Source organism: Falco biarmicus, chromosome 6 (genome assembly GCF_023638135.1).
Source record: "Falco biarmicus isolate bFalBia1 chromosome 6, bFalBia1.pri, whole genome shotgun sequence".
NCBI classification, from domain to species: Eukaryota; Metazoa; Chordata; class Aves; order Falconiformes; family Falconidae; genus Falco; species Falco biarmicus.
The window spans coordinates 24,216,216-24,229,106 of NC_079293.1; the positions used below are offsets into that span (position 1 = coordinate 24,216,216).

Genomic DNA, 12,891 nt, shown 5'->3' on the forward strand with positions numbered 1-12,891 from the left:
ACGACTCATTGTAAGACTTGTTCTCTAGACCCTTCACCAGCTTTGTTGCCCTCCTCTGGACACGCTCCAGCACCTTTATGTCTGTGTTGAAGTGAGGGGCCCAAAGCTGAACACAGGATTCGAGGTGCAGCCTCACCAGTGCCCAGTACAGGGGGACAATCACTGCCGTTTTCAATGCCGAAATCAATGCCGAAAAAATGCCAGCATGCTGGCCATGCTGTTTCTGATACAAGCCAGGATGTTGGCATTCTTGGCCACCTGGGCACACGTGGGCTCATGTTCAGCCAGCCATCAACCAGCACCCCCAGGTCCTTTCCCACCAGGCACTTTCCCGCCGCTCTTCCCCAAGCCTGCAGCATTGCCTGGGGTTGTTGTGACCCAAGGGCAGGACCTGGCACTTCTCCTTGTTGAGCCTCATACAACTGGCCTTGGCCCATTGGTCTGGCCTGTCCAGATCCCCCTTCAGAGCCTTCCTTCCCTAAAGTGGATCAACACTCTCCCCCAGCTTGGTGTCACCTTCAGAGTAACTGAGGGTGCACTTGATCCCCTCGTCCAGATCATTGATAAAAACTTTAAAGAGGACTGGCCCCAATACTGAGCCCTGGGGAACACCACTTGTGCGCGGCCTCCAACTGGATGTAACTCTGTTTACTGCCACTCTTTGGGCTGTCCAGCCAGCTTTAACCCAGCGTGGAGTACACCTGTCCAAGCCATGAGCGCCGAATACTTTGTGACCATACTGAGTCATCAGGGTGTGAAGAGTTATGGAGTGCTACGTACACCAGCCCAATTTTATTAAGAGGATCAATCTGCAAGCTAATAAAGAGTTAGTGTACACCCTTGTGGTAACGAATAGATTAATTAAATAAATGTGTTTGTTGCGCTGTTTGCATAAGTGAAACTCAGTTATTCTACATTTTGTAAATTTCCTGAAATGGAAAGGAAAATGTAAGTTATATAGAGGACTTATATCCACATAAAATTAACTCAATAATAAAATTATTTTATTTCTGCTCACAAGGAAGATTAACTCCTTTGAGATTGCTGTATAAGCTGTACATAAATACTGTTTCTTTTTAAAAATTCATTGACTTAGTGGGAGTGTGATCTAAACATGTGAATGGGTATTACAGCTGTCACTATTCAGGCACATTTATTTAGCCACTGCATTTAGGCTGGATAATGGCACCTGCTCTTGTTCCTTGTTGTAGAGACAAAACACTCATAGAGCAGGAGTGTATTCATACATTTCAGAGGGCAAATAAAGTATATTGCATCAAACCTATTAAAGAACTGGATCAGGAAATAAAAAGGGGGTTTTTTGCTGTTATTTTTTGTGTAATGTGGTATTAGCAAAAAGTCTAATAGAAAAAAGTACAGCCCTGTATTTAAACAACTGTGACTCTAGCTGTAATCAGTACTCTGGGGGAAGAGTTCCCCTCATCAGTTAGGATTATTTTTTCCAGTATGGAAATGTTTAGTATCAAATAAAGGAATATACTTTATGGTGACCTGTGCTGAATAAATATTAGCCTGTACAGTAAGACAGTTCCAAGGAATTATGGGCTGGGGTCCTGAAATAGCATGCAGAAGACTTGGATATGGGACTTTGCCTAACACAAGTTTCTTTCTGATGTATGCTGACTGTTGCAGGTGATTTGCTGTTTTATGACAATACACCTGGGGAGTTGTGGAAGGAAAAGCGTTAAAGACTGATTTACAGGGGTAATATTACTATGAAACTGCAAAATTTTGTTCATAGGTATTCCTGTTATCCTGTTATGTTCTTCTACATGCTGTAAGGGTTTCAGTGTAAAAGAGGATTATTATTTTTTTTTTTAATGTTCTAGGTGCCCAAGTTTTTTAAGCCTGAAATGGTGAACATGTGGATGATTACAAAGAAATTCTATGCTTCATCCAAAGTGAAGGGTAGTCTGTCATGCTAATCAGTCCATAGGTCTAGAACTTCTATCGTGTATTTCATCAGTGAACATGTAGATACCAAAAGTAGTTTCTGGTGCTTCTTATGTTTAGTCCTATATTAACTCTGGATTTCTGTGAAATGCCTATTAGGCTAGGAAGACTTAGCGCGAAAGGATGATTGTGGAAAAGTTTGTTGTAAGAAAAGGAAGCAGTACCAAACTGTCAACGATTTCTAAATCAGAGAATGCAGCATATGATCTGCTGGGTTTGATAACTTTAAAAGCTTCAGGTTTAGCTTTTGCACTCAGTGGCACAAGACATTCTTCATTAAATGTTGCCCATCACTCAACTGAAATTGCTTTCATCATCATTTCATACTGTTGCCAGTAGATGATGGCACAAGTTTTCTGACAGATGTCTCTCTCCTCAGAGACACTTCTAGTCAGATAAAATCCTTTTGAGAGAACTCTGCAGGTATGTTATGAATAAAAGCAAAAACCAACAAAGAAAACTGGAACACTAACGGCTACATGAAAACCTGCATTTAGTCTTTTTAGCTCAATCTGCGAGTTTGTATAAACACAACCACTTAACTATAGAAAGATTTTGAAATATATTTGAAGAATATGAGCCTGTGGGGTTAGACTGCTCCAATTTGCTTGAAAAGGCCTGCATTTGGGATAGAAATGTTTGCATTTCTGTAGATTCTGATTTCACTTGAACATACACGTTTCTGGTCACACTCAGTCAGATAATGTGTATGTGTATTTCAACTGGAAGTGGCACTTGGTGACTATAGTAAATGTTGCTGACATACCAGGTATGTCAGTAATGATTTCAAGTTTCAATCTGAGAACTCTTATGTTTGTTTTCTTGTAATTCGGCCATTTCTTGTCTTGAGTAATTTTTTGATACCTGAGACAATTCTTTCTTTTTACAAGTGATGTGTAACAGTAGATGAGCAATAAAACATGCTGCTTATTGTAAAATTACAAGTTATGTGGCTTTGAACTCTTTTCAATTATAGCACATTTATAACAGTTGAGAGTGACCTGGATTTCCAGATAATATAGTCCCTGTAATGCTCTGATATTCTTGGAATTTTTTGAAGGATTGCAAAGCAACTTTCTCAGGGGTGAGTCTTCATGTTTCAGGTAATAGTTAGCCTTAAGGGAATTAATTTAAACTTCCATTGCTTCAGGAAACAACTGATTTGACTCAAAATGTATTTTCCAATGCACAATATGTATCAGCATCTTTCATATTCTAGATATTTGTGTAAGCATTGTTTTGAAGTGAATCACGGACTAAAGTGTGAAATCAAGTAGAAAAAATAATTTACAAAATTAAAAAAACTTTTAAATAATTTCATTTTTTGTCTATAATTCTTGGTAATTATATCATTCAGGAGCAGCATAATTTACTTAAATTAATACGGGTCCTTTGTCATTTAAAACATCTTTTACTGTATTTGTAGGCAGAAATAAAAGTGCTGAGTGAAGTAGGACAAATTGCAGTTTAGTTTAAATCTGTGAAAATTCCCATAAGCTGCATTGACTGTCATTTTCCTGTCATATTGGTATAAATTGTTCAGACACAAAGGCTTGTTTTGGAGTAGCCAATTAAGCATTAAGGAGAGAGTATTATTGCTCATTGCATACTGCAAAGCTAAGGAAGATAAGAATCAGAAGTGTTTATTGGAAACCACTTATAATTGACCAGTGGAAAAGAGACAAGTGTCAAGAAATCATTATTTTTTGAAGTAACTTAATTCTGCTTCATGCTTTTCCAATACTGTTTGCAATGCAATTTTGGTTTTATAAACTTTTTTTAAAGCCACTTCACTTTTACCGTTATTTTAAAGACTACTTGTACTGTGAGGTCTCTGTTTTTCATGCATTTCCTTTGCCTACTCATAGACATAAAACCACAGTATCAGATAATAATCAGATTATACTCAAATGGGTTGAGCTGAAACTGCCAAGTTTCCAAAAATAATTCCAAACATGCTTTAGTCTAGGAGGCATTTTAAGTGTTAAGTACTATTGTTCCTTTTTAATTCTGAGGGTTTAAGAATTTTTAAAAACTTCTAGTGTTGTAGATTTCATTGGGGTTTTTACTATTATATGTTATGATCTAATTCTCTTCAAATATTTTACTATGACTTCTCGGTTGTTTACCTGCTTCATTACAGGCTTGTACATAATCTTCTACCCAGGTACTTGTTAAGTCCAAGACTTGCTCTTCATGTGAATTTCAAGTGTTTTATCTGTGAAATGCATGTACTTCAAGATCAGACGTTCACCAGGACATTCACATCCTTTTATTTCAGAATTTTTGCTTCAGACTTTGAGTAACGTGTTTAATCTTAATTTTTCGTCTATAGATGTGAGTTAGGATTTGTTTCATCTAACTTCAGATGTTTAAATGTAAGGTTATTATCTAGAGTCTCCTTATTTACAGATATACACCTGTGGGTGCTGATTCCTTTTTATCCTAAGATCTTTACTGATTTTTAGAAAATATATTAACAATTGCTTTAGAGCTGAATCTTTTAAATGGCCAGCGTTACATGATGTGACTTCTGCTCTAAGGGCCATATGGATGCATTCATTCATCAAAGACATGCTCCTTTTGAATTTTAATTGCTGTTACAGTTCTGATCTACAGTAAGACAGAACCTGATTCAAACGGTTAAACCCCTGTATAAATCTCTGAGCCGTGTGAATATCAGGTATGTTTGAAGGTTTAGAACAAGCCATGGTAAACACAAGGCACCAGAATTTACAAAGGGTGCACATCAGCTATGAATTGTGCATTGAGTTGCGTGCCTATAGGTATATAGGATTTAAGTAAAATGGATGTTGACAATAAAAATGAGGCAACAAAGATAATTTTGTTTTCTTAATATATAATTCAGATTTTTCTCTGCAGACTCTGGACTATAGTTAGCTGACTGAGATGTAGAAGCTCCTATTTATATTTTTAACATTCTCTCTGTTCTGTTCTTAAGAAATACATGTGAAAAAGAGAAGCGTAATAAACCCTGGCTTGATGAATGCACTTAGAGATATGCAAAATCCACAAATTAAAGCCAGCTTGAAAAGCAAGTATTTCCCTTGATGACCTTTTCTCCTTCATAGATATGAACACACAAGTCAGTGCATACACAAACAGCTGCAGTAAATGTATTTAATTAACTGTTTAAAAACAAACAAACAAGCAAACAAACCCCTCACTTTTCAAATTCTCCTTTAATATTAATACTGTAGTAAGGCAACAGTGCAACAGTGAATGTTACTCCAAAGCTACTGGATTTGTCTTTTTGGCATTACTGGACTTGTGTAAAAGTTTCAGCACCACAGAGCAGTGCATTATTTAGTGACCTTCTGTACTGTTAATACCTTCTTGTGAGCACTGAGGTTGATTTTTTTTTTCTTAGTATGTGTGTGGCTCAATACACACTTCAGACCTCTCAGACACTCAATACCTCTTCAGACAATACCTAGGAATACCAAGTAGCTCCAGGAGAGTATGATACAGTTTGCATGTCTTTTAAGGTATTACTACTTAGTAATTTTAAACCAAAGCATTAATATTAGATTTTTTTACTTTTCAAAATATCATTTTAAATAAAACCCAAATTTCATGCTCTGCAGCAGTTTCTAGTCTACTGTTTTGTTTTGTTCCATACAGGTTTTGGATTTATCTTCGTAATATTTGGCTAAGATCTTCCAAAAATATGTTAGGCAGTATGTCTGTCATGCTGTCTCCTCTCATCTCTTGACAAATATAAATGCTTGTGTGCAAACATTTTTTGTTTAATAAAGAGGGAACACAATTGTTATGCTGCATTTGAAAGTTTTCTTCAAAATGTTTATTAAGAAGTATTTTTTTTTCCATGTTACTCCAAAATTGAAGAATTAAAATGGTTCACATTTGTGATGTTTCTGAGGACTGCATTCTGAATAAGTTAATGAGTTCTCAGTATTAATTTTATTAATTTTATTAATTTTATTAATTTTATTTGGTTTATGTTTCTTCCCATTACATATTTCAGTACAGTATTATGACTGTATTATCAATTAGTCGTTTTTGGAAATATCTATTGGATTTTACAAAATACTGATGTTGCTACAATTATTATAAGCTAAAGTCAGCGTTTCTCATATATTTACCACACAATGAAAAGTAAAATAGTATCATAAGATGAGCAGCATTCAGTGACAGGATCTATTTTTTGCCAGCTCTGCTTTCCTACTCCCCTGATACTAACTTTATGATATTTTTTCTTTGGAAGGGAATGAATTGGATGTCCTTTTCTTTTCCTACCATATTACCTTTCTGGCATAGCTGCACTCAGGCTGGATTCACTGAACTGAGACTATGTGGATAGCATTGCTGCACTTCTTCCTTTGTTTTTTTTATTTGTTTGTTTGTTTTTTAAAACTGTTTCAAGCCTGTGGCGGTGGTTCAGCCCTGGCCAGCAGCCAAATGCCCACCCAGCTGCTCTCTCACTCCCCCTCCTCCACAGGAGAGGGAGACAAAATAGGATGAAAAAGCTCGTGGGTCAAGAAGGACAGGGTGATCGCTTACCAGTTTCCATCACGGGCAAGATACGCTTGACTTGGGGAAAATTAATTAATTTTATTGCCAGTTAGAATAGATTTGGGTAGTGAGAAACAGAGACAAAAATCTGAACCGACAGCTTCCCCCCACCCCTTTCCCCAGGCTCAGCTTTGCTCTTTTATTCCCAGCCCCTCTACCTCCCCTTCCCCCCCTGGGCCATGCCCTTCAGGGTGGCTGGAGCCGGCGGGAACCGGTGGGAACCGGCTGTGCCCGGCCCGGGGCAGCCCCGGCCGCTCCTCACAGGGCCCTGCAGCCCCCGCCAGCGCCTGGGCACCTGCGCCCAGACACATACAGGTAACGTGTGTCACTCTCCTAATTTCAAATCAGGGCATTTGTTACCCCTTTGAATGCTGCACCCGTCGCTGTGCTGCCTGCAGGATATTTACTTGTTGGATTTTTTTCAGGCATATGTACTTGGCCTGAGCGTGGATATTTTTTCAAGGATTGCAAAGTGAAGCACATCTGCTGTTTCAACTGCTTACAAGTAATTTCATAACTTTTTTTTTCTTTAAAATAAAAAAAGAGAACAAAGTAATTCTTTTTAACTTCATACATAAACTCATGGAAAATATTTCTGATTAAGCTTTGTTAATCATAGAATCATGGAATCATTTAGGTTTAAAAAGACCTTTGAGATCATCAGGTCCAACCATTAACCCAGCACTGCCAAGTCCGTCACTAAACCATGTCCCTAAGCACTGCATCTATGTGTTTTTTAATCACCTCCAAGGATGGTGATTCCACCGCCTCCCTGGGCAGCCTATTCCAATGCGTCACCACCCTTTCTGTGAAGAAATTTTTCCTCATATCCAATCTAAACCTCCCCTGGCGTAACTTGAGGCCATTTCCTCTTGTCCTGTCTCTGGTTACCGGGAAGAAGAGACCGACCCCCACCTGCCTACAGCCTCCTGTCGGGTAGTTGTAGAGAGTGACAAGATCCCCCCTGAGCCTCCTCTTCTCCAGGCTAAACAACCCCAGGTCCCTCAGCCGCTCCTTGTAAGACTTGTTCTCTGGTCCCTTCACCAGCCCCATTGCCCGTCTCTGGACATATTAAGACATTACTTTCAAGGAAAGGTTTACATGAGTTGACATAGGTTTCATTGGTATCTGAGCATTTTGTGTGAAGTAGCTGGTCTAAATCCACAAAACAAAGATTCTGTTTAAATATTCAAATTCTATTCTGGTTTAATTTAAACGACTGAACTTAATACTTCAGTTAAAAATAATCTAGAACTCATGATTAAAGATAATTTAGAAATTCAGACTCTTCAAATCAGGCACTAAAATAAATTATTGAGCTCTTGCTTCTCCCCTGCAGAGCTGGATTTCCTAACTTAGTGAGTGCAAAATGTTACTCTTCCCTCCCAGGGACTGATCTGTGGTCACTAGTGCTACTGCAGGTTGTTAGCAATGGAAGTCAGATGAACTGAGAGATGGATGAGGAGGTTGGAGGCAGACACTGTAAGTTTTTATTAGACATATGGATTTTACAGGTACAGCAAACAGTAAGCTTTGAGCAACAGTGCTTTATATGGGTGGTTCGTGTCTGCTCACTTAATTAACCAAATTAGAACATGTTCCCATTCAGACAATTTTTTTTTTCGGTGTTAAGTGTTGGGGGATTTATGGTCAGTTCTCTTGATCACTCTTTTCCAGAATAATTTTATAGCCTAAAATTTTTAGCCTGTCTGCTTACTTGATTTCTTCACCTGTTCTGGGTTTACATCTCTGTGAGGCATAAGCTTGATGTTTTCATGTAGGCAAATACATCAGTCACTGTTGTAAGCATTATTTCAGGTGCGTGAGAGGAAGAGTTATAATTTTTGAGGTAATCCTGCATCCCATGATGTTGGCTAATGTGGCACTGTGCTAAAATAGTAGCCTGAAGTAGCACAGCCACCAGCTTCCTCCAAGTACAACATTAAACCAGTAAATCCATCTATAGGAGCTAGTTGTTGCAGTTAGTTGTTTCTGCTTGATGTATCCATGCTCTGGTTGTGCTCGGACTAGAGGCCACAAGCCTTAGCATCCATTTCTGAGAAACGGGGTGAGGGCTGCAAACCCTGCATGCAGGGCCACAGACAAACCAAATGCAATACCTGTTTCCTGTGTTATGGATATGAAACTGGGGAATACCTCTGCCTTGTAATAGGAATTGAGTTCCTTCACAGATGTTATTTGAAGTTTTATGTTTGAAAAAGCTCCTTACTCAGTAGTGTGCTATGCCTTTAGGTAAATTCTGATGTTTTAATACACGTGTCTACACATATATGTGTGTGTATGTGTTCCCTTCTGGTTAGCAAAAGCTTACAGATAATGAAGACAGTCCCAAAAATCAAGACTGTATTTGAAACAGAGAAGTGTGCTTAATGTATTACCTAAATGAATCAAACCAAATACTTAAGATCCAGATATGTATGATGTATTAATATATCTTTACATGCCTGTTTATGTAAATACACACACAGTTAATGTATTGTATCTACAAACACGTATTTCCGTACTACCCTATGGCACTTTTATAAAATCAGTTTGTTTGTAGTTGTGTTCAGCTGCTATATGAAATCAGGTTGCCCGCCAAATTATTTATTCAGGTCTTGCCTACTCTTATCCATTGTTGGTGTGGCTTGACCTTCAAGATATTCTTCATTCCCGGTCAGCAATGTTCATACTGAGTTTATTATAGATCAACAGAGATGTTGATTTCATTGTAAATAATGTGCTTTCCATGACTGGTGGTTCTTCGGTTTAAAGTAGCTGTTATTTGTCACACTGACAGGTACACCTACTGCGAAATGCTGGCGATGAAGTTACCATCACTGTTCAGTACCTCAGGGAAGCTCCATCGTTTTTAAAGCTCCCATTAGGTAAGAGGAAATTAATGGACAGAAGTAATTTGTTTTCCACTTTGCAGTATTCTCATAATAAGATGACAGTGACAGAAATAGGAATACAATCCTTGAGTGTTTTACAGGAAGAAATAGAAAATTGTGTGTGTGCTTTGTTGCTTAACATATAAGAATCTAATGCATACTGCATGACTGCTTCTGTGTAATTTATTCAAAATAAAACTGAAAAACTCATTAAAATACAGACAATCATGGGTGATATCTGGAAGGTTTTCTACAGAATCTGCCTGAATACAATAAATAGAATTTGAAAACTTTTGAATCATATATTCACACAGAAAGGTATGTTCAGGACACTTACCTAACAAATGGATAACATTAATTGTGCAGATTTTATGCATTGCTTTGATATTTTGATCATTTTTGTCAGAAAGCAGAATTATGATGTGACAACTTAGTAGTTTTAACAGTAGCAATAGTAGTTTATGAACAATATAGATGAGTGAAGTTTTGGTTCTTCTGGTTAGCAAATACAAATATTCAAGTACTTAGTTGTAATCGATTGTTGCAAGTAGAACAGTGTACGTAATAAATCAACTACCTTAATCAGACCAAATAACTTCGCACCAAGTTTTTTTTAGATATGATTATCTTTCCAAATTAAAAAAAAAAGATTTAAAATCTGTCTCGTTCCAGGGTTTTATATAAGTTGTGCTCAACTTTGTACTTGTTTTCACTTGATTTCAACAGAATCATAGGTCTCAGAGGTCTAGCTCTTGTCATTAGAAGAATGTCTGTCATTTCATCTAGATTCTTACACCTATTAAAAGCAAAACTGACAGGCCTCTACTAAGCTGGATTATACATTTCATGCTAAAACCTTTATTTCAGTTCTTACTGCCTATTGTTTCCACTTCAAACTGGAATCTAAATTTGAAGAAATCTTATGTTTACATATGGAGATCTTTGTCTGGTTAGTGTTCCTTAAAAGGAAACTTCAGGTTTTGTCTTCCTGCGAGGTCATCAGACAACTGTAGAATAATGTCTATAATGCTTTGGATAACTGTGTCCAAGCTTAAATGTGATTTTGGCAAATTAGCAGGGTCTCAGTAGTAGTTTCTGTGTTGTTGTCTATACTCATTTGTAGTTATGGCAGTCCTACTAGTAATTTTATCTTGTTGATTGACATCACATACACACTTGTGCTTGTGGTTGTTTAACCCTAGCTGAGAGCCAAACTCCCACCCAGCCACTCTCCTTACTCCCCCTCCTCAAACAGAACATGGGGAGAAAATAGAGTGAAAAGTAACCTGGGTCAAGATAGAGACAGGGACATCACTTATTAATTACTCTCACGGACAAAATAAATAGACTTGACTTGGGGAAGCTTAAATGTATTGCCTATTAAAATAGATTCAGGCAGTGAGAAACAAAGAAAAATATATTGAAACAACACTTTCCCCCCCCCCCCTTTTCCCTGGTTCGACTTCATTCCTGACTTCTCTGCCTCCCCTGCAAGTGGTGCAGGGGACTGGAGAATGAGGGGTTGGGGTCAGTACACAGCGGTCCCCTCTGCCACTCCTCCCTTCTCACACTTTTACCCTGAATTGGTGTGGGTCCTTCCCACCAGCTGCAGTCCTTTACAAACTGCTCTAGCATGAGTCCTGTCCATGGGCAGAAGTTCTTCAGGAAAAATCTGCTCCAGCATGTCCCCCCCCACAGGCTGCATCTTCCTTCAGGGCTCATCCATCTGCTCCAGCATGGGGTCCTCCCTGGACTGCAGTGTGGGTGTGTGCTGTGACATGGTCTTCCATGGGCTGCAGGGGAATCTCTGCCCTGGTGCCAGGGGCACCTCCTTCCTCTTCTTCACTGACCTTGAGGTTTGTGTGGCTTTTGATATATTTTTTTTCCCCCCTCACAGTTTTCTCCTCACTCTTCTCTCTGCTGTTCTGCATTTTGCCCTGTTTTGAATAGTTTCCCAGCTTGGCTGAGGGGCGTCACTGTGCTCTGCAGCAGGTCCATTGGAGCTAGATGGAGCCAGCTGTTTCTGGTATGGGCAGCCCCTGACTATTTCCTGCCTTGGAAGTCACCCTGTGCCCTAAAACCTTGCCACTTACACCCAGTTTATACTCTGTGTGAGACAGCTGGCAGCCTTCACAAGTAGTTCACACAGGCCTAGGAATATTGGTGCCCACTTGCTACCCAATTAATGTCTGCTTCATTGGGTTGTCTGGCTCCATGGCTGGGATGATTCCTTATCCCATTGTCTGTGGTTTGCTCTAAGGTCACTGTCAGCTAGAGAGAGTATAGATTTGTGTTTCTGGAAACCAAAGGAAGGAATTTTGGATTTTGGAGCTGGGTCAGGAAGATACTAGTGGCTATGAGGGTTAGTTGTTAGCCTGTTACAGAATAATTATGGCATCAGCTCTTGGATATTGTCATTAAGGATTCTCTGGAGCTAAGTCCATTGCCCATTGCAGAGTCGAGCAGGGCTTGTAGAACCTTTTTAGATAAGATTCACTGCTTCTGGGAAGACTCTACAGGACATTTTACAAAAAACAGACTCTCTTCAGAATTTTTTTTTGATAGTTATACCAGATTATCCGAATATTCTGATGGTACAAAGCTTACAGCATAATTAAAAATCACCAGGAGTGTTTCCTTTGATTTCGTTTTGTGGTTGTTCTGGAATAGCTTTTTGTCTGTTGGAGGCTGTCTATGACCTAATTAGCAAGTTAAATACAAGATATTTTATTTATATACAAGAGATCTCCATTATCATTCAGCTATGTTGATCATAAGACAAATTGTTGTAAAGGATAAAGTCTGCCTACTACTTCCTGTACATTAATCTGCTGTCCTGCATTTGGGGGATGTTGTTTATTATTTAGAAATTTAGTTTAATTCACCGACTGAAATAAACAACCACCTGTTGATGGACCTCTGAGTTGACCAGAACTTTAATAGATAGTTTTCTAGATCTAGAAAGCATAAGGCTTTTAAAACAAAAAATAAAATCCAGGCTTTATGAGAATAAGTATTAGAATACCTAACTGTTTAAATGTAAAAATCTCAGTGATTCTGTCAAGAAGAATATAAAAAGGTTTATAAACAGCTCCTACCTGTACCACTTCAAGTGAGTTCATGCTTTAGGCTTAGGGTCACCTAGCCTGGTGATTTCCTGAGTTAGTGCTAGTTCTGCAGTATCCCCTGTGATTCTTACAAAGTTTCTTTCCCTCACCTTGAAGTTCTGCCTGTCTTTTGTCTCCTGCCTTCAGGGGCATCTCAGTCTCTTTTGTGAACTGCAGATTCCTGTATCCTTGCTACCTATCTCTCTCTGTCTCTCTCTCTCCGTTTTGGATTTTTTTTTGCTTGTTTGTTTGGTTTTTTTTCTGAGCATACTCAGCTGTTGCTCAGGTAAAGATCAGGCAAGCATGTTCTGCTCTCCCACAGGATCCTTCTTGACCCTGCCTTCTCAAAAGAACAAAAA

At 38.7% G+C, this 12,891-nt stretch overlaps 1 protein-coding gene across 1 annotated transcript in view; it reads left to right on the forward strand.

Moving 5' to 3' along the window:
- The window catches only part of SNTG2 (syntrophin gamma 2), a 268,490-nt gene that overhangs the window by 152,742 nt on the left and 102,857 nt on the right, over nt 1-12,891 (forward strand). Inside the window, exon 7 of the mRNA XM_056343881.1 lies at nt 9,332-9,419. Coding sequence (XP_056199856.1) covers nt 9,332-9,419 — 88 coding nt within the window. The remainder of the gene's footprint in view (nt 1-9,331; nt 9,420-12,891) is intronic.